General features: G+C 34.5%; 1 protein-coding gene across 1 annotated transcript in view; it reads right to left on the reverse strand.

The window, feature by feature from the left end:
* The window catches only part of cdc45 (CDC45 cell division cycle 45 homolog (S. cerevisiae)), a 26,685-nt gene extending 4,288 nt beyond the window's left edge, over positions 1–22,397 (reverse strand). Inside the window, 15 exon segments of the mRNA NM_213386.1 lie at positions 957–1,040; positions 1,544–1,682; positions 3,130–3,291; positions 3,398–3,496; positions 7,333–7,464; positions 10,885–11,004; positions 11,095–11,145; positions 11,233–11,294; positions 15,227–15,275; positions 15,369–15,427; positions 15,509–15,667; positions 18,793–18,930; positions 19,313–19,405; positions 20,126–20,185; positions 22,252–22,397. Of these exon segments, the coding sequence (NP_998551.1) occupies positions 957–1,040; positions 1,544–1,682; positions 3,130–3,291; positions 3,398–3,496; positions 7,333–7,464; positions 10,885–11,004; positions 11,095–11,145; positions 11,233–11,294; positions 15,227–15,275; positions 15,369–15,427; positions 15,509–15,667; positions 18,793–18,930; positions 19,313–19,405; positions 20,126–20,185; positions 22,252–22,302 (1,458 nt within the window). The 5' untranslated portion in view covers positions 22,303–22,397.
* Between the last annotated feature and the right edge of the window lie 331 nt (positions 22,398–22,728).

Consider the following 22,728-nt stretch of genomic DNA (forward strand, 5'->3'; position numbering starts at 1 on the left):
CAGTATCTGTAGTTTCAGGTGCAGCACATCTTGTATCTTCACACCATAGACAACTGCCTTCAAATGACCCCAAATATTAAAGTCTAAGTGGGTCAGATCGGGGAGACCCACGACAATAAATCCACTTTTCAGGTAACTGTTCATCTAGGAATGCTCGGACCTGACACCCATAATGTGGTGGTGCACCATCTTGCTGGAAAAACGTGCCAGCTTCAGTGCATAAAGAGGGAACACATCATCATGTAGCAGTTTCAAATATCCAGTGGCCTTGAGGTTTCCATTGATGAAGAAGGGCCCCACTATCTTTGTTGTCTATGGTGTGACGATACAAGATGTGCAGCCTCTTATTGTTATGTTATTGTTACAATTTTACAAGAACCTGCAGTGATCGATGTGTTGACTGCATTTATTTAGCAGTGAAATTAACCAGCACTAACGTTGCATTAATAATGAAATGAAAGTGTTGACTGCATCAAATCAAATCTAATCAGTCCTTTTTTTGTCATTTACACTTTCGTATGGTGAAATTTTGTGTGGCTCATTGATCTTACTGTGGTATTTGTGACTGTGGATCTATGTTTGATCACATTGGAGTTGCTTTCAGTAATTTTTCCTGTGTTTATCCTGTCATTCGACCCTAGTTAGCCTTCTCTAAAAAGAACTGTCCCGAGAGTAGCCAAGTAGAACCAGCTCACTTTCATTTAAAGGCACAAAAACAACTACAATACCTTCTGACCCAAAATGTACACATTCAACAGGGTACAATGAATGATCTGATGGCTATTCTGACCTGAAACCTCACAGACACAAAAGATTATTTTACCTCTTCTAAAAGCACAAAAATAGAGCCCTTTAGGATGAACAATCTGTGTCTTGGCATCCTTGTGTGACTGTGCTGAAACTCCATAGACAAATAAATCACCTATTCAGCATTATTGGTCCACTTATGTACTCACGGAGCAGACGAAGGCTTTGAGCAGGTATTTGGAGAGCAGAGTCAGAGACAGGGGTTTAGAAAACAGCTTCACATCTGGTGTTCCCTGCAAACACACACAAAACACTTTGTTTCAAACCTGGAAATAACCAAGTAAAATCCTTTTCCCAACAACAACAACAACAACATGTAAATAATAATACAAACAAAATAGAGCTAGGCATATTATTAATTATTTATACAATTTACTAAACTTTAACACAATATTAATATTATAGTAATATCCGAGTGATGATGAGTGTTTGATTATAGCAGTAGTATTAATAATTTAATGCCTAATTTTTAGTCTTTCATTTTAACTCCCAGAATAAATAGTTTATTAATTGTCATATTTCATTGTTTAAGCAATATTTTTGATTTAATATTGGATATATTTATTTGAATTACACATTTGTTTTTCATTTGCATTTTACAAACTCCTATGATGCTCAGCTGCAAACTTGCAAAACTGGCAAACCCCACAAAATCAACAACAGAGTCAAACAAGCACTGACTGGAATTGTGCTTGGTTCCATAAACAAGCACCAAAGATATTAGAAGTGATGGTACCTCCAGTAAATGGCAGTAGAGAAAAGGCCCCTGTGACAATATGAGGTTTGTGCAGATGCAGCTCGCCACCGTCTGCTGAATGGCCTTCAGCTTCTTCTTGGCCAGATCAATGCCTAAATGCAGACGCTCCAGATTACTCCTGCAGACACACACACAACACAAATCAAAGTAAGAAAAGTTATGGAGAAAACCTGACAGAAACCAGAACTACATCAGCATTGTACCACTACTCTCCTACCGGCCTGATTTGCTGGTATAACCCACAATCTGACAAGCTATGGCATTTTATTCTCTATTCTTCATCTATGTTAAGCTGCTTTGACACAATCTACATTGTAAAAATCCCTATATAAATAAAAAGTCAACACTTTAGAATAATGGTCCACTAGTTAATATATTTACTAACATGAACAAACAGTTAGTAATGCATTTATTACTGTATTTTCTCATCTTTGTTAATGGTAAATTACAATAGTTCAAGTCAACGCAGTATATTAAATGTTAACAAGCACAACTTTGGATTTGAATTATGCATTAGTAAATATCAAACTATGACTAATAATTGCTTTACAAGATTATTTAAACTTAATGTTAGTAAATACATTAACTAATGGACCATTATTCTAAAGTGTTCCCGAAATTAAGATACATTTAGGCCCAATCCCAATTCTACCCCTTAGCCCTTCCCCTTACCCCTATCCCTCGTTTTGCACGTGCACGCCAAGGGGTAGGGGTGTCTCAATTCTCTTTAGCTTGAAGGCGTATGGCTAAGGGGAAGGGGTGAATAGCCCTTCGAACAAAGATTTTTCAGGACCACACTTGAAACCAAGGGGTAAGAAAATTTCCCACAATGCACCAGCCACAGCAGCAGTGTTGCTGAACCCGGAAGTAAGGAGATCCACAAATTAGTGTTTTTTGTCATTATTACGAATTTTTACGACAAACAAACACGTTTTAATATATTCATAACCGCATTCGTGTTTAACCATGATGCTTTAAAAAAAAAAAAAAAAAAGTTAAAGAAAAACGCTAAATTTCGCGATTTATAATCCCTATTAAAAAACTCCTGTACAGCAGTCCAACAGCATTCTGACACTCAAATACCCTGTCAGTAATGTCTAGTGGCTGTCAATGGGCTTTTTACAGTGTCTGCTATAATGTCAATGTTGTTTTTGGTGTGTTTACATTGATGAATATGACCACTGTTTAAATACACAGTAAAGTTACGATCTTATTGCCACACTATCGTTATGATAACATAATATATGCCTTCAGTGATCTCCTGAAGATAAATACCAAAAAATAACACAACTGGAATCACTACAGCAGTTGCCATCGTCTGATCTCACAGGAGAAGCTGGAGATCGCGAGGACATATGATGACGTGTACAGGTGCTGTAGTGATGTCCCAATTCTTAGGGGTAAATTTTGAAGCTCTTCCCCTTAACCCTCGGTTGTAAGGGCCAAGGGGAAGGGGTAAGGATACAAAAATAGAATTGGGATTGGGCCTTAATTAGATTCCCTTTGACTTTTTTGATTTTATTAAAAGACTAAAAGCATAATTGGACTCCTTTAAATCTTCATACCTAGACAGACAGTCCAGAGCTTTGATGAAGTTGTCTGTTGGCGTTTCATCTTTCTCTACGTTCTCCAACAGGGCGGCAGCAGCATGAACTACATCACTAGCCAGGAAACGGTTCTTAAAGCCAAAGTGCACACCGAACGTCTGAACACGGATGTCTTTCATACTACAGTGAGAAGGAGATAGTCAATCGGTCAAAAGGTCAATGAATAAACACAAAAATATACTACCTGACTACTGCAAATGCAACCTTCCATCCTATTCTTTCTCACCCAAATTTAGTAGCCGATTCCTCAATCACTTCACGCAGGTTCTCCTTAATAGTCATATCCATCGAGTTAAACTTCTGCCGCACCTGCTTTAATGGAAGACTAAAGAGGAAAAAGACTAAGTAAATTAATTTTATAAATAAAATCTCATTTCATGAATTAAATGAACTGATATGAAACACTGAACCAAATATTAATATTAAATATTATAAATAATTTATTTATATTAAACATCGTTGTTATATTCTTAATCCTGTAAAGGAGCTGCCAAAAGACATGATTTTATTTGAAAATCACAATGCATGCTTTAAACAAAACATTTGTAATAAACTAATACAAATTACACACTAAAGGCTGATTAATAAACATCCTGCATCATGTATGAAATGTGTAGTTTTCATTCTAACCACATTTGGAAAAAAAATAAAAATAAAGCCACGTTAAAAAAACGTCATAAATTAAAACGAAAATGTTTGTCAATATGATCAAAAATTAGAGCTAAGCAATATGCAGGGCTGATAGTGGAAAAAATTCCTGAGCCTGAACTTTTTTTCCTTGCCCCTGAGGTGAGTAGGGGTGGGGGTACTATGTATGCAACGCACTTTTAACACATAACTTGTGGCCCCCTGGGCCCAAATATATTAACAGCCTATCTGTAACCCTGATCATCATTATTGTCAAGTGGCTCTTTTTAGACACATGCCAGTAACGTCAGTGACACACGCCAGTAATGTCAGTGACACATGCCAGTAATGTCAGTGACACATGCCAGTAATGTCAGTGACACATGCCAGTGTCAGTGATCTTGTGACATGTGCCAGTAGGTGTCAGTATAAGCACGTTATAAGCACATTAATCTTATAAGTCTCTTTGCTTTAATATTTAAAAATCATTAGGCAAATGACACCTGTTATCTTACATGCATATATGTTATGAGTTTTCAACATGCATTTTATTATAACTTTTTAAAGGATATTATTTAAAATACCTTAAAATTAAAATAAGTTAAAATAATAAAATAAATGAATGAATTAAAAACATAGAGAAGTCCATATTGTAGGGAACAAAGGAACTGCCAGGATGCAATAATATACAGTACAACAGATAAGTGTAACCCCTCCCATACATAAGCATGCCACAATAAATTTGACTGACATGTACTGTCAAATGACTATATTACGTACAGAAGTATGACTACGAATACATGAAATAAATGCGTTTAAATTAAAACATCGTGGAGTAGCTCAGCAAATAAACTTGCGACGCGATAAATTAGGTTAAAAGTCGCGTAATGATTAAATATGGTTTTGCTCGTGTTAATTAATGTCATAAGCTTCGCCGGGTGTCGATGTCACTGCAGTGACATGCAGCGCGACACTCTGAGTGACACAGGTCACTACACATGCCACTAGCGAGTGACACATGACAGTGGAAAACCGGACTGTGCCAGTGTCATCTGTACGTCAGATGTCGTGTCACTCCATGTTAAAACTGCTACTGTGAATCCGCGTTCAAGCGCACACAATAAGCTAAAACTCGCCCCAAGCACCGGCAAAAACAAATAACAATGAATGTGTCGAGGAAAGAGTAAGGACATATCTTAATTATTTATTTATTATTTTATTTTTTATTTTTTTATTTTATTATTTATTATTTTAATTTATTATTTACTTATTCTGAGTCAGTGTCGCAAATATCCTGACTGGCAATCTCCTCTTGGACTCGCCTTTAGAAAGAAATTCATCTTTACGGATTACATGAAGGAGTTTTTTTGTTTTCGATTTGTTTTATTTCGTTAAGTAATAATTTAAAGCTTTCTATAAATATATTTATTATGTCTGTGAGGCATATAGGCTATATTTTGCTTCAGTTTGTTAAGCGCTCCTGTTCAAAAACCAGACGACAGAAAGCGCATAATTTTGGTTTTCTTTATTTTATAAAAACGCTGTAATGTTTTTTGATGTATTACTCGTACTTTGTGAGCAAAAATGACGGATAACTTTAAATTGCTCCCACTGAAAAAATGCAAGTGATTGCTCTGGCGCCTCGATGTCCTGCAAGCTTTTTATAAGCAAACTATGCGCCTAATAGCACACATTCTTTAACGTTTAAGCTACCATTGTTTTATACTTGAACTGTTTTATATCTTTTATTTTAGGCAAGTCGTGATGATCTGAGAAGGCAAACTGATCAAACAGACAATGATGGTCTTCCGCTGGGCGCTGTTCGTTAAAAAAACGTATTTTTAACGAATAAAAAATGCTCCAAACGTTTTTCTAAATAAGCGTTTTTCTAAATAATAAAAAAACGAAACTAAATATAAACACTTTGCCATTAGGCTACATACAAAACTGAACTATTTCATAGCTGAAACACTAAGTTGTTTAAGGAGAAGGGGGAAATATATTTTTGTCCCGTCTATTGCTTCACCGTTATTTCGAGAATAATCCCAGCGTAAATATGCAGATGTCATTCCCAAAACATATCCGCGTATATGTGCCGAAAACGAAAGTTTCATACAAATTCTGAATGGATTATAGCCTGGAAAGTGCAAAGCACGCTCCTCTTATTATCACTAAAAAGCGTCACTAATCTTAGTTCATAGAGATCTCACAAAGATCCATTATAATTTATAAAGCTCTCTAAATTACACAATTAATCTTTTATTTACATGGCGTCTACACTCAAAAGATGATTCACGAGCACACAAAATGGCACTTAATAAAAACCAATCCGCCGCTTTCAGCAGTGAGTGAATTCTGTGAATCTAGAGAAATGACAGATCAATATCCGTGAACCTGATTTTTTTCCCCCCCCGCAGCCACAGTACGCCGGAAATCCGGCGTGGTGCCGGAACGCTATCACCCCTGAATATGGCAAAAATGCAATCTCCATTAATTCTTTTCCATATTGAACAATAACGATATATATTTTATATGTATATCAGTTGTTATATTATTGTGTTGCTTCAAGATTTAAAAGAGTACCCCAACAATGACTGAAGCTAAAAATTAGTGGGTCCATTAAATAACAATCTATTTTCGCTGTCCGACAATTTTCGGCGGGCAAAAATTCAGAGCATCTCTAACACACTTCTAGATTCCCATTGTTGCATATTTCTGCAGTGTGACTGGCTCTTAGATCAATACAGAGTAAGAAAGTCCAGAGCTTATTGTTATCTTAACATTTGACATAATATCGCTTATTGGCCAAGCCCTATCACCAGGCCCACACGGAATCTGCGCGCCAGATTTTCTGCGGATTTTTAGCCCATCATTAATTCTGTTTATTTACTTGAGCAAATTTGTGTAAATCTATATATATTCAGTTATTCAATTAATTATAGTAATATTATTGTCTAATATGTAAATGTTCATCTGATTTATGTACAATGCAGTTTGTACAGTAATGTTTTCTGTCTTTCAGTAGATATATTACATGAGAGACTTGCTTTGTTTACCAAATAAAGTGAATCTAATTGGATTTGCATTTTAAACATTAAATAAAAGTTAAAAAGCAATTTTTTTTCACATATTAAGGTTTTAGTTCTAATACCAAAATAATTCTGCAGAAATCTGCAGATTTTACTAAAATTCTCAGCAGAAATAGCAAAAAACGTCTGCAGATTCCATCTGGCCCTACCTATCACATATGGTAAATGACAAAAAAGTGGTGACATTTTTTTATCACTTCCAAAGGTAATCAATTCCTTTCGTAGTTAATGCATCTAAACAGCTTTGTAAAAAACGTTTAACAAAAAAAACACCTAATGATGAAATAGATGCTGCCACATGTATTATTTATTCAGAAATCGCAGCTGACATCCACATTTCATTCAAAGTAAGAGAGGAGGGTCTCGATGAAATCCTAACACAAGTCGTCACAAAAGATTAATTTAAATACCAGGCAAATAGAGGGTCTAAGACCGGTCCACTCACCCCATGTCTGCCAGGAATTCTTGAAGTTTCTTCTGTCCATTGATTGACCACAGTTTAAAGCTACAGGAGGTGTAGCAGGAGTTACAGATGCTCTCGTACAGAGACCAGTGCTGATACAACACCAACCTCAGACTGACAATCACGGTCAAGGGTTAAACACGCATGCATGTTCACAAATCACACGCCACTTATGATTACAGCATCATCTCTTTGCCTAAAACTCCTTATGTAAAAGCATGATGCAAAGACTTAGACATGCTAATGCAAAGACTTAGACATTTTTTACACAAAATGAGATGCATTTATGTCCAGCATATGCAAATCAAGCACACACATGAGCTTCTGAAACAATGAACAAGGTTTCTGCAGGCTTCATCATGTCAAATGTATTTACAAAATGCTATGGATTGGATATGGATTTTTGTAATGGCCAGTATTTTTTTTTTTACTTGCCCCATTAAAATTGAAATTTAGTTATTTCTCAGCCATATATTTTAAATAATGCATCAAAACAAGCAAGCTCTTGCTATTTATATATTATATATATTTTTATTAGCATAACACATACCTTTTCTAAAAAGCTATAATAAACTTATAACTTAAAAACTTTTAAAGATAAATACATGGAGATCTTTTAAACAAACACTTTTGTAAGGATGTTAAGAATAAAATTAAATCATATTCTAAATAGTTAATAAATTTGACTTTAAACTTTTTTTGTTTACATGGATTTGTTAGTTGTACGGATTGGGTAGCTTTATGTGGACAAAGGAAAATTAGGACTTGTTTAAAAGTATTTAAGACATATAACGGCGTATTTCAGTGAATTAAAGACTTTAAGGCCTTTAATATAGTTTTTGAAATTGAAGACATTTTTAGACTTTAAGACCATGCAGACATCCTGATTTAGCTTTGAAAAAAAAAAGTTACAGTGCAGTAAGCTCACTTTGATGAAAAATTGTTCGAGAAAGTCAATTCTGCACTTTTCATAACATGAAACCAAATAGCCATACTCTGCTTGCATCTAATTCCTTACAAATACCACTTGTAATGTGTATTTATATAGCGCATTTATTGTGTATGGCCATACATCCAAAGAGCTTCCTAATCATGGGGGGGGGGTTCTCCACACCCCTACCAGTGTGCATGATCCACTTGGATGATGCAACGGCAGCCACAGGACAACAGCACCACTGCGCTTACCACACACCAGTTATTGGTGGAGTGAAGAGACAGTGATAGAGCCAATTCGGTGAATGAGGATGATTGGGAGGCCATGATTAGGTAAGTGCCGATTGAGGGACTTTTGGCCAGGACACCGGGGTCAAACCCCTACTCTTTATGAGAATTGCCATGGGATGACCACAGGGAGTCAGAACCTTAGTTTAACATCTCATCGGAAAGACGGAACATAACACTAACACTTGAACCTAAAATAATTGTTAATTATTTGTTTGTGTGTGTTTAACACCAGGCTGGTTTCCAGTTTCTATAAAAAAATTATACTCCAAATACACTGCGTTTTGCAATTTATTTAGAATTTTTATCATTTATTTTAGCTAAAAACACTGTTTTGGGATTAAAAGCGTTAAAATCTGATCAAAATGGCATTGATAATTTTAATTTATTTAGCACAATTTTAACTTTCCAACCAATAAACAGAAAGGAGACAGACAATGGGAGGTGAGAATAAGAATAACAATCACACCTCCTAACAGCAATAAGTTGCTTGTCTCATTGATGGCGGTAAGGCGTCCTAAAGCCTGGGTGCTGCAATACAGAAAGCACAATCTCCCCTACATTTAAGTTTTGATTTGGGGATACACAGCACATCTGACTGGAAGACTGAAGGGATCTGGTAAGCTGAAGTCAGTAGCTGACAGAGGTACCAGGAGTCGTACCGTTCAGAGATTTAAAAGCAAAGTTACATTTTAAACTCAATTCTAAAATACGCAGGCAGCCGGCGTAAGAGCGCAAGACTCGAGTATAAACTGAATAAAATAAATTCCTTACAAAATTAAAGCCGACACTATCTAATAAAACATGCTTGAACGTTAAACTGCTTTTATAAATAGTGCATGTGGGAGGATCTTATCCAAATATTAAAAACTTCATCCTGGAGTGACCGATTATACAGTGGGTAAAACAATCTGGTCCCAAAGGTAGGAGAGTTTATGAAGGTTTTTTTTTTGAGCATATGGTTAAAAACCAGCATACTGCAGCACCATCTGCTGTTAAACTCCAAGCTCAGAATGGACCCTTCGCTAAGCCCCGCCCTCCTTAGTTACTGTTGCTACGCCTGTCAAACTTTCGTGCCTGGCATGGTTTTTCAATGTGTGTGTCAGACATTGCCAGGGATATAATGTCATTTTTGGTGAACAGGTGAGATATCCGAGAAAGCCAGACAAAAAAGGACTTAAAAAGGACTACCCCTGCATTACAGGGGTATATTCACCACATAATAGGCAACCGATAAGAGAATAAATCAATCAAAATTGAAGCTAGCTTAGCCTAGCCGCTTCATACGCTGATCAATCAACAGCTTAGTTCATGCACAGCAGGATAGGTGAAATTTAAAAATAATCTAATAATATAAACATAGCGTTACTAACCGACGAGGAAACACGCATGACAGTGCTAGTTCATTCATAGAAAGAGCTGCCAGAAAGGAAAACTGATGGATTTGGGCCGAATATTAGCATCATTGACCCATAACCATGCACAGTAAGTTACCTATTACTGTCTGTATGTTTGTGTGCTCTTTATAAATGACTGAAGCTGCTGGTAAAGTATAGTGATCGCAGCTGCTCAGTTTGTGATCATATCAAGGTTTTGTTCTGTTGATTTGTAATTTTAAATATTCGTAGCTTGATATAGATGGAAATATGAAGTTCAGTAAAGTTAGCAACAGATTCACAGATTCATATTTTCCAGATCAATAACTCACGTCATCATGACCTATTAGCTATTAGTATGACTAACGTTACTACTGTTATGGTGAAGGCTTAAATGGAGCATTGCTCAATATTAAGCGAAAAAAAGGAATATGACAGCTATGAAACATAACCAGCTTTGTGTTTTTGTAGGAAACACATTTTAGAACTGTTTAAAGGTAAGAGGTGTGAGTTACTGCCCTCACTCTATCACTGAATGTGTCAGGAATATCCTCCGCTCCTTTAGCGCCCCTCACACAGCTTGAGCCACGCTGGCATTTCTCCTCTTGGGTTTTTGGTTTTGAAAAGGAAAAAAAAATTCCACCATCCCGTCCAAACTTTAAGGATACCGGGAATCAGATTTGCACAATCCATATGCACTCGCTCGAAAGCTTGACAGAGCCCCTGCGAGAAGCTACAGTTGCTTAGCCACGATTGGTGGGTGGCGGTTTTTGGGCATGACTTAGCGAAGGGTCAAATGATTTAAAAAAAAAAAAAAAACAGCAATGCATTTTGAAGAATATCTGAATCAATACACAATCAATTTCTCACCACGGCTCTACTTTTAACATCATTTTGCAGCACAAACTTAATTTAAATATCATGCAGGGTAGGATACTCGTATTCGAAATTGATCCTCATGCAGTCGATGGACAGTGAATTCTCCTCATCTTCATTTTTATGGTTGTGTCGGGACACATGGCGCTGTAGAGTCGCAATGTCTGTCACATATTTCATGCTGTATAAGAAAAAAACACATTACTATAAAACATACTGTTTCAAAAGTCAAAAAAATTTCGCTGTTGGCAGTAAAGAGTGAGATTCTTACTGTGGGATTTTATCATGCACCCATTGATCTGTCAGTCCAATGATACTCCACCTGCCAAACATCAGATTTCAGTTTAGAAATCACATCTATATGGCAATACATCAACTTGATAAAGGTAATGTAAAATAAGCAGCTCACCACAGCATGTCTTTGGTGTCTTTAGACATGACCCAGGCCAGTTCAAACATCACCAACGCTGCCTGTAGATATCAGAACAAACAGGTTTAATTGAAAAGTCCTGCATCTACACAAAGCAGAAGTGCTAATTCTGCTAAATGATTTATTATTTCTTTTTATGACGTGTGATAATGCAGGGGTTCTCAACTGGTTTGACCATAGGACCCACATTTTTACATAGTCATCAAGCCGCGACCCAAATTTTTAGAAATTATAATACAATTTTAGGAATTATAATTAGTCTGTATTTATTTGTTACCATACACAAGTAGTGAGAGATAAATCATAAGAAAATCACCAAGACTTACAAATAAACTATATTTTATTGCTGTCATTTAACAAAATGTGTCAAAATATGGAAATATTACAAATTAAAAACGACAAATACTGTAAGCAGTGGTTAGGGTAAAGAAAGGTTCAGTTAGCATGAACTAAACTGAACTGGTAATAAAACATGTTGTCTGGTTTCTAAATGTCATTTTAATTTAGAAGGTTTCATGCTCTCTTGTGAGAGGAGAGCACCTCGCTACTTATGACTTTTATTGTCATAACTATAATGACCTATAACTTTTTTATCGTCAATATATGTAAATCCATACCTTACATATTCAGGTTCGTACTTGCACTCTGACATATTTGTTGCTATATTTAAATGAAATTTCACATGTCAAACGGTACGGTTGTCGTGCATGCATTTCAAAATAAAAGTCAAAATAAGTTAAAAATTAAACTTTTGATGTTTTTTTATCACACACTCCGCGACCCACTGAAAATGTTCCCGTGACCCACTTTTGGGTCGTGACCCACCAGTTGAGAAACACTGTGATAATGTACAGGTTGAATTAATTAAATATTTACATATATTAGATTAGCATGTCCAGGATATAAGTCAAATTGTAAGATTTGACACTTTCACAATATACAGGGTGGGCCATTTATATGGATACACCTTAATAAAATGGGAATGGTTGGTGATATTAACGTCCTGTTTTGTGGCACATTAGTATATGTTAGGGGGCAAACTTTTCAAGATGGGTGGTGATCATGGTGGCCTTTTTGAAGTCGGCCATCTTGGATCACACTTTTGTTTTTTCAATAGAAAGAGGGTCATGACACATCAAACTTATTGGGAATTTCACAAGAAATTGGTTTTAACGTCACTTTATTCTTTCATTAGTTATTTACTAGTTTCTGACCACTTATAAAACTTGTTCAATGTGCTGTCCATTGTGTTGGATTGTCAATGCAACCCTCTTCTCCCACTCTTCCCACACTGATAACAACACAGCAGGAGAAATGCCAGCACAGGCTTTCAGTATCCGTAGTTTTAGGTGCTGCACTAATGTGCCACAAACAGGACGTTAATGTCACAAACCATTCCCATTTTATTAAGGTGTATCCATACAAATTGCACACCCTGTATTTTCATAAAGAACAAACATGTGCAATCTAAAATAAATCATGCATGCATATCAAATTATTTTACTTGAACAGACTGCGAACCTGGGTATTTGCAAGTTTGAATTGTTTTACTTGACATAGTACAAACTAAAATGGCAAAAAGTAAACATTAATATTCACCAATTATCAAAACGACATTATAAAGAATTGCTTGGCATAAATGTGCAGGATTCATTGATTGCAACTGCCCTGAAACTTGCGGATTGTGCAGTTTAATTTCTTTAAATTAAACAGCACAAATAACTTATACTTTTTACAAACCCTTTAATTAGCTCAAACCTGGCCTCCTGCATTTTCAAAGTATGTTTAGAATTAAAGTAATTAAAACAGCTTTAAATCAAATGAATGGAGAGTAAAATGCTATAAAATTTACATATTTGGGTGCACAGTCTCTTTAAAATTTACCTTAAGCCAAAACATGATTTCTGCCTTTCTAACCTAAAATTCAAGCCCTGTCAAATGACAACAAACTATTGCCATTTAAAAACACATTTGTTAAGCATTTAGCTTAAAATAAAAGGACGAAAAATTAAACATAAGCACAGAAATTTGAAGATTGTAAAAGACTTAATAAATACTGATATACTGTCATTGTTTTGCTATATCCCTCAACTTTACTAAGTAACCATTAAAACATATTTAAATACATCTAATGAAGTCACATTAGTATGTTCAGTATCATCATATCTCTGCAAAGTTATTTCTGACGTCTATTTTCTTTCTAATCAAAGCAAGGGAAATAATTTGCATTGATTTTTTATTTGTGTGTACATTGCGTTACCGAATCTCGTTCAGTCTCTTGCATGTTATTTACACACAATAATGCGAGCATGAGCCATAAGTAGGCCCACAAGAAATCTGTGTGCATAAAAACCTGCAGATTTTTTGCCCATCGCTGAGTCATTACTTGTGTCAATGTGTGTACATTTGTATTGGTTCAGTTTTTCAATTAAGTTTCAATAATATTATTGACTAATATGAAAAAGTTAACATTTACATTTAGCAGATGCTTTTGTCCAAAGCGACTTACAATTGAGGACAAGGAAGCAATTTACACAACTTTAAGAGCAACAATGAATAAGTGCTGTAGGCAAGCTTTAGGTGTGTAAAGTTTAAGAAGCAAAGCATTAGTAATTTTTTTTTTGAGTACAGTTAGTGGTATAGCCAGAGAGGCAATTGCAGATTAGGAAGGGAAGTGGAAGGGAAGTGGAGACTAAATAGTTGAGTTTTTAATTGTTTCTTGAAGACAGCGAGTGAATCTGCCGTTCTGATGCAGTTAGTGAGTTCATTCCACCAACTGGGCAGATTGAGTGCGAGAGTTCGGGAAAGTGATTTCTTCCCTTTTAGGGACGGAACCACGAGGCGATGTTCATTCACAGAACGCAAGTTTCTAAAGGGCACATAAATCTGCAGAAGTGAGAGCAGATAAGAAGGAGCAAAGCCAGAAGTCGCTTTGTAGGCAAACATCAGAGCTTTGAATTTGATGCGAGCAGCAACTGGCAGCCAGTGCAAACGGATGAGCAGCAGAGTGACATGTGCTCTTTTAGGTTCATTAAAGACCACTCGTGCTGCTGCGTTCTGAAGCAGCTGAAGAGGTTTGATAGTTTCAAATGCTTATATGATTTATTTACAATACAGTTTGTAAAGTCATATTTTTTGTCTTTTAGTAGATGTATTATATGAGAGACTTGCTTTGTTCACCAAATAAGTGGATCTAATTAGTTTTGCATTGTAAACATTAAATAAATTTTTTATTTATTTATTTATTTATTGCCATCTCGGGCAACCAAGGCTATTTTCAAGGCAAGAATATTTAAATAATAAATATACTATTAAAAATCAAATAACCAAATAAATTAAATAAATTAAAAACGATTTTTAGTGCTAATATACGATTAGAATATTAGAAAATCTTTCCTGGTGTCATTTTACTAAAAATGTCCTTCATTTCATAAAAAGTAGTCTGAAATCATTAAAAGCAGGAGAGTCCAGTAAAATGTGTTTTATGATGAGAACAATTGTGCAGCACAAACACTGAGTCTTCACCTTTGAGGGAAAAAAAACACGGGTTTTTCTCGTATGTCCAATACGTCAAATGGTAAAAATCATTTGATCAAATCTGGTCTTTAAAATGTCCTAAAATACAACCTAAAATCTCAAACAGAATTATATGCAGTTTATATTTTTCACATTAAATATTTAGTATTATTTAATGTGTATTCATAATAGGTTTTTTTTTCATATATTTTATAGAAGTTATATATAAGTTTTTAGTTATGATACTCCCAAAGTCATTCAGCATAAATTTGCAGATTTTTTACAAAATTCTGTGCAGAAAGAGCAAAAATGTCCGCAGATTCTGTCTGGCCCTAGCTAGCTATTAGCTACTGGATACCAGTTGTAAATAGTCACCAAATGACATGGTTTATGAATTTTACAAACCCATGTTCTGCATAAGATCAGAAATATTTATAAAAGATCAATTATTACTCACTGATGTTCCATGAAACTCGTACTGCTCATAGTCAAAGAGAATCTCTCTCCTGCAAACATAAACACACACACACTTCAGCATAAACAAAAATGTCATCACAAGTCACTAAATTGTACTGATGGTTACGTATATAACCAATGACCTTCGAGCTTCCCATTCCCGTCTGGCCCGCTGTCGTTCTATTCTTCTCTCCAACGCATCCTGAAGAGTAAATGCATTCATTAGAAAATCTGAATGGAAAGAATTTAGCTCGTAATGTGAGTAGAAGTTATAATAATGTGCCTCATCAAAGCGCCTCCGTTTCCCAGAAGGCTCTGCACTTCCATCGCTTTCATTTCCAGAGTCATCACCATCTGCTTCTTCGTCCTCCTCATCATCACGAAAGATGTCATCATAGGACGGAACGCCAAGGTCATCATCTTGTTTGATGAGGAGTTTAATCTATTGGAGGTCAAGAAAAAAAAAACGTATTAACAGCATATGCATAACAAGACACCTTAAGGCCCGTTTACACCAACCACGATAACGATAAATATAATTACAACAATTAATATTTTTGTGTCCACACAGGTAAACGATAATGATCTGTTTTTTTAGATTATGCTTTTAATACTGCATTATCCCTTGTAACAAGAACATTTCCTCAGTGTGCTACTAGCGCATCTGAACATACTATTGAGCTGGTGACGACGTGTAACCAATCTTATCAAACAGTCAGTTTAGCAATCATAGTCAGTTCCCCAGCACTGAAACAAGCACTGGATTCCTGTGCTACTATTATTCTTGTACATCAATTTGCCAGCATGATTTCGGTGTATTTTTTAAACGTTATTTCCCATAGTAAAACCAATTTGAAATGCACAGTCTTTGTTTTTGTTTACTCCATGTGGTTCTGAGAGCTTAAGTGCATATTTTGATTTTCTCAGACGCATCAAGGTAAGTGCTCACTGTCACACACATACACACACTTTAATTTACTGTTATACTCCATAGAAAATCCAGAAGCTAAGCTTTTGAATAGGCCTATCTAAAGGGTTGTCAATGTCAGTTTTATTTATATAGCACTATTTTACACAACCAAAGGTTGACCAATGTACAAAACATTTATTTATTTATTACATATTTATTGCCACATCAGCAACTTATGGCTATTTCGTGGCCAAATGGATATACATTAAAATATTACATGATAAAAAAACTAATTCGTATTACACTAAAAAAGTTTCTTAGAAAAATGTATAAAATAAAAATAGACAGAATTCACACAACAAATTATTTAAAGTTATATATGATTTTTTAATGTGCTGAACAATACAAACCATGAAGAACAAACATAAAATTATAGCTAGAACAAACAATTCTCACTAATAGTTATTATAGCAAAAAACAAACAAATCTCACTGATAATTCTTATAGCTAAAAACGAACAATTCTTACTGATAAAATGCCAAATCAAAAAGGTAAGTTTACAACCAAGATTTAAAAACAGACAGAGATGATATAGACCTAATACAGAGGGGCAGAGCATTCCACAAAGTAGGACCAGCTACTGCGAAAGCCCCGTCACCCCTGCATTTCAGCCTCGACTTTGGAATGTATAATAGTCTCTGGTTAGATGACCGAAGAGACCGACCAGGCTGATGTTCAGTCAACAGGTCTGACAGATAGGAAGGAGCTAGGCCGTTTAGAGATTTAAAAACCAGGAGAAGAATTTTAAAAGTGACACGATAGTGCACAGGCAACCAGTGCAGAGAGCGCAGAACTGGTGTGATGTGGTCATATTTTTTGGTGCTGGTTAAAAGCCTTGCAGCAGCATTTTGAACTAACTGTAGGCGGGATAGAGTTGTCTGACTGATCCCAAAATATAGCGCATTACAGAAGTCCAATCTCGAAGTAATTAAAGCATGAATTATTTTTTCTAATTTTTTTCTAGATAAAATAGGTTCAGGGTTCAACGCTAAGGATTTTTTCTACTGGCCTGATCGGACCAGTGGTTCAGATTTTTACTTGCCCTGCCAATATTTTCACTGGCCCTACCACAAAAAATGTTAATAGCTATTTCTTAGTCACAGATTTGAAAAAAGTGTCAAAATGTTTGTAAATCTAGAATTTAATTATAAGAAAAAATGTTAATAAATGTATAATGAGCAAAATTCAAAGTTTTATGCAAACAAAATTAGCAAAATGTGCAAGCTTTTTTATTGCAAAACAAAAGATGGCTGACCTGCCAAACTGACAAGTCAAACATCACTTCATTTTTTTGATCGTGGTATACTCTAGTAAATGTCTGCTTCCAAGACGGTAGAAACAAATGTTTTCCTTTAGCATCATCTCTTGATGTTGCCGCCATGTTGCTGTCTCTTCGCTGTACTGGTTGTTACAAAAAAAAAAAATAACATGCTCACAACATCCAATCAGATAAGAGGAACCGAGAGGGTAGCATTTGAAGGCTTGACAACACAAACGGCTTCTTGATTCTGACTGTACGCAATTGACAAATAGTTACAGGCCAATTAAACTTTAGTGACAGCGCATCAGTTGGCCAATCGGGCCAGTAACGATCCTGTCTACTGTCCCGAGCATCTCACACGCTGGCCATGGGCCATGAGGTTTGACTGTTTTTAAAAGTCGAAGCTGAAAAAAGCCACCGCGTTAATCTATTTATCAAATCTTAAGCCATCATCAACACCCAGATTTTTTACACAAGGCTTCACAGACAACCCTAATTCACCAAGATCAGCTGGTGATATCCTAGAATAATTTGACGAGCCAAACACAACTGTTTCAGTTTTGCTCTCATTAAAATCTAGAAAGTTCAAAGATAACCAGGCTTTCACGTCCGACAGGCAAGACATAAGAGTCTCCAATCCACTTAAACTCGGTTTTAAAGGCAGGTAAATTTGAGTGTCATCTGCATAACATGATGGGTTAATGGTGCAAACTGATAATCAACAGTAAAAATGACAACTTGACCTCTTCCCAACAAGGAAAACCACCAACAATCAAGAATGCATGATTATATGATGTCATGGTTTTGTAATCAAAAAAATGTGTCTATAATGGAAGTCAATGGAGCAAAAACGGCAACAAACAGAAAATTAGGGAGAGAAAAAAATTAAACCTTATGCTGCACAAACACTAACAATGAATCAAAAGCAACTAATCTTTCACAGATTCAAGACTGTGATAAAAGGTACAAAAAAATTCAGTTCACTATTACATTTATATTTAAAAAGAAGTCATTTTATGTGTTTTTTCACCAAATCAGTGACACCATTCATAAATTGGCAATAAAAGCCCAGAATGTATTGATTTTTTTTTTTAACATTTTCAAAGCATTTTCCCAAAATATGTGTCAAAATAAAATTTGCCACCAAAATCATTCTGCTAGCTGAAACACTAAAAAAGTTATGGTCAAAATAATACTCTTTTCTTTGTAATTGTGGTATAAACTATGCTATTCTTTAACACTGTGAGTCATTTTTAGAACTATATCCTTATCAGTCTAGTTATCGTGCATGGCATGAAGTGGCCTTCAGAGTTAATAAGGTGATAAACATTTGTACCTGACTGTCATTGTAGACGTTGACCACATCAACAGGTCTGTGGGTATCACAGATAAAGAAAACAGAGTCTTCCTCAGGCTGAAGGGTCTCCAGCAGGTCCACGTTTGCCCCGCAGTTTATCAAGACAAAATACTTGTACTACAAGAAAACAATATTTGCTTCTAGATTAGTCAAAAATGGACTATTCATCAAATATAAGCTTATATATTTGACACCCAAAAAACAAAATCTTATCTACACTCAAGTGGTTCTAAACTTTAATGAATTTCATACTTATATGTTGAAGAATGCTGAAAACAGCCACTGACTTCCATGGTAGGAACAACATCAACAAAAAATTTGTATGGAAGTCAATAGCTATTTTTTCAGCTTTCTTCAGTATATCTTCCTTTGTGATCAACAGAAAAAAAAGAATTGGGTAGGGCGAGTAAATGATAACAGAAGTTTCTTTTTTTGGGGTGTACTGTCCCTTTAAAAATAGCGAGGCAGACAGCTTTTGTGAATGACCAGAAATTGGTACCTGTTCTTTGTGCTCTAAAAAGGCGGTTCCCAAATCCTGCCATCCCGTCACAGGAACCAGTGTATACTGGACGTGGTCACAGTGAAATAAAGCCTGGAAAGAATTAACACAGACAAACAAATGGGCTAAAAATGCAGTGAAAGTTTGAGGAAATATTTCATTTAAACAAATACTTCACTTCACTTTTGGAAACGCTTGTTTGTATTTAATTTAAATTCTGTTCATTGCGCACTGTATTCTAGACAATTTAAAGAAAAGCAGTGTAAAAATTTACATTTAGGAGTAAAATGTGTTCTTAATATTTACAGAAGAATTGTTTAAATAAAATAAGTTTTAATTTGATTTAATATATTTGAAAAAAATTAATTAGCAGAGCAAAACTATAATAAGTATGAAAAATTATATAATGTAACAAAAACTACATTAGACATTAAATTAGTAATTTGCATTTTATATTAATCAGGTCTTTATGAACAAATATTTCTAGCAGTATTTCAAATTGTAGATGATTATTTATTATCATCCTTTGTCATTTAAAATAATCTACAATCACTGTTCTTGAGATTCCTCAGCTTTTACAACTATAAACATACTGATGCAGTTTTCTTCCATGAACTAATACACTAACACTACATTTGAATTTTAGACTAGAGAATACAAAATCTTTGTACCACATAAACACAAGTATCTACCCTAAATATTACCATTTTTTTCCAAAAACAAAGGTTGTTGGTGGTGTTTTGTGCATATTATCTTATGTTGTAGCACTCATCGTCACTGTTATTGACAAATGATATGTATGATGCAACTAACCTGCAGGACTTTACAGGCACACAAGGCATCAATATCAGAAGACACCAGCAAAGCCACTCTCTAAAGATATAAAACAAACACAGAAAATATACAAGTTTGAGACAAAGTAGATTATGAAATTGAAGTAAAGTTGGTTTTATGTTCACACATTCGTTAAGTGACAACTTGTGACTAAATTGTTCAAATGTTGGTGTCTGTGACGCAGCAAGTCCAGAGACTGTCGTGTACATCATGATTTTATATAAAATTCACTTCAATGTGTGATGTGATTACAAAGTGGTCAAACTAGTATTTTCTTAATTATTTGGAAACAGTGCCTGAATAATAACCAGAAGACAGCATTTCAAGGCCCACATGGAATCTGTGCTCGCAGAAATTATATTAAATTCGGTAATATTATTGACTAATATGAAAATGTTTATATGATTTATTTACAATACAGTTTTGTAAAGTAATATTTTCTTTCTTTTAGTAGATGTATTATATGATAGACTTGCTTTGTTTACCAAATGAAGTGGATCAAGATGGATTTACATTAAAAACATTAAATAAAAGCTAAGAAAAAGGAATTATTTCCTTTTACATATTAAGTTTTTAGTTACAACACTTCCAAAATAATTCTGCTTTTTTTTTTTAAATTCTCCACAGAAATGGCAAAAAATGTCTGCAGATTCTTCCCTAGTTATGACTTAACGAGTGGATAGTGTATATAATGCAATAATGTACCATAAAAACTACTTGATTTACATTCTAAATATTTTATATTGATGTGGTCTTTATACACACAATTTTTAGTTGTTTTTTTGGTCAGATTGCAGATGATTACTTCTGATCATCCGTTGTAATTTTAAATATTCCTAATGGAAAATGGACTCAAGTATGGTCATTACCTCAATTTTTTTATTACAAATAAGGCTAAAGAAATATAATTTTAATTCAGAGTTTATCCTAAAAAACTATTTCTATAAAAATGTAAAATTGATATTGAGTTAGATTGCTGTTTTTGTGAAAGCTTTAATGAAACAATTTGATATTTATTCTGGTCTAGCCAATATACTCAACATTTTTAGATTAACATGAAAGCTTTTATTGCTCATAATATTTTAAAATCATTTTCCTCATCTTATAAACATGATTTTGGGTTATTATGTTAAGGATCGGTCTTTAAAAGATGCTGGTTTTATTATAAACTTTATTTTATAATTATGTACATTTCTCATACATAAATCCAAGTTTGCCAAAAGCAAACCTCTCTTTATAGTGCTAGCAAAAGAGATTCAAATGTATATAAATGTGATTTCGAAGTCTAAAAATAAAAAAGCAATTAAAACAACTAATATATGCTCCTATTTTAACATTTTTGCATAAAAAGGTTCTTATATATACATTTCCTCTAGTAAAAGTGAATTTAATAACTCCTGTTAATAACTAAAATTTGGAAAATGTATGTCATATATTTGTATGTAATTTGATAATTATGAACCCTTTTCTCTGCGTTTCTTTTTTCTTTAATTTCTTTTTCCCCTCATTTATTCCATTATTGTTAAGAAATGTAAAGTGATTTTGTTGCATAAGAAAACTACATGCTGGTTCTTGTTAATAAAAATTTTTTTTTTTAATTACATTTTCTACAAATTACTATTCTTGAGATTTGTGACAGTTCATATATTGTTTACCAATTTACTTATTATTTCTGAATATTCGGTCAGAAATAGCATACAACTATGACTTCAAAACAACCTTAGCACTATTTAACGGATTGCGAACAATGTACTTTCTGCTAATATGACTTAACTATTTAGAATACTTTTCTGAAAATAAAATACTAAAGAGAAAGTCCGAATGTGCAAATATAAAACCAACTGTAACGTTAACTTATCCCAATAATCATAGACTATGACTAACGTTAACTGCGAGTGTGTATTACAAACGTCACCAATAATAAAGTGACTTAAACTAAACAGTTAAAATACATGAGTAACATATAGCATAACCCAAATAAAGAGTATATTTCAGACAACATTAAATAATCAACATGTAATAGTTTAAATGCCATTCCAATTAACGTTACTTACGTTACGAATTACGTTAACCGAACTCACGCAAACACAGCTATTATCACGTACCTGATTAACGACAACATCATAAAACTCCTTTCGAATATCGGTCACAAACATGTTTAATTGTAAGATTATCGAGTTTAAATATATAAAACTTTCACTTCTGCGAATGTTCGCGTTTTAAAACACCGTCCTTGTTGTTTTGAACTCGGGGTTTCCGTGTTTCGTCTCTGGCGCCAAATTTTCTTGTTGTATACTTAGGGAACAGCCTTTGCAGAAATAACCAATAGAATGGCGACTTGAAGTGACAGGTGCTCATATCAGCCAATGGCATGGGTTAGGGCTGGGAATCTTCTGTCCAATCAAATACATAGCTGAGCGCTTGTAAAGCTGTAACATAATAAAAGTTTTAATACAATAAAAGCACGTCGATTTTTAAAAAATACATTTTAAAATATGTATTTTAAAAGAATAACAATATAGATTTATATTAGTGGTTATGTAAAGGACGAGAAAATGCCTCAGCTTAAAAAAGAGACGTAA

The sequence above is a fragment of the Danio rerio genome, chromosome 8 (assembly GCF_049306965.1).
Source record: "Danio rerio strain Tuebingen ecotype United States chromosome 8, GRCz12tu, whole genome shotgun sequence".
Classification (NCBI taxonomy): domain Eukaryota; kingdom Metazoa; phylum Chordata; class Actinopteri; order Cypriniformes; family Danionidae; genus Danio; species Danio rerio.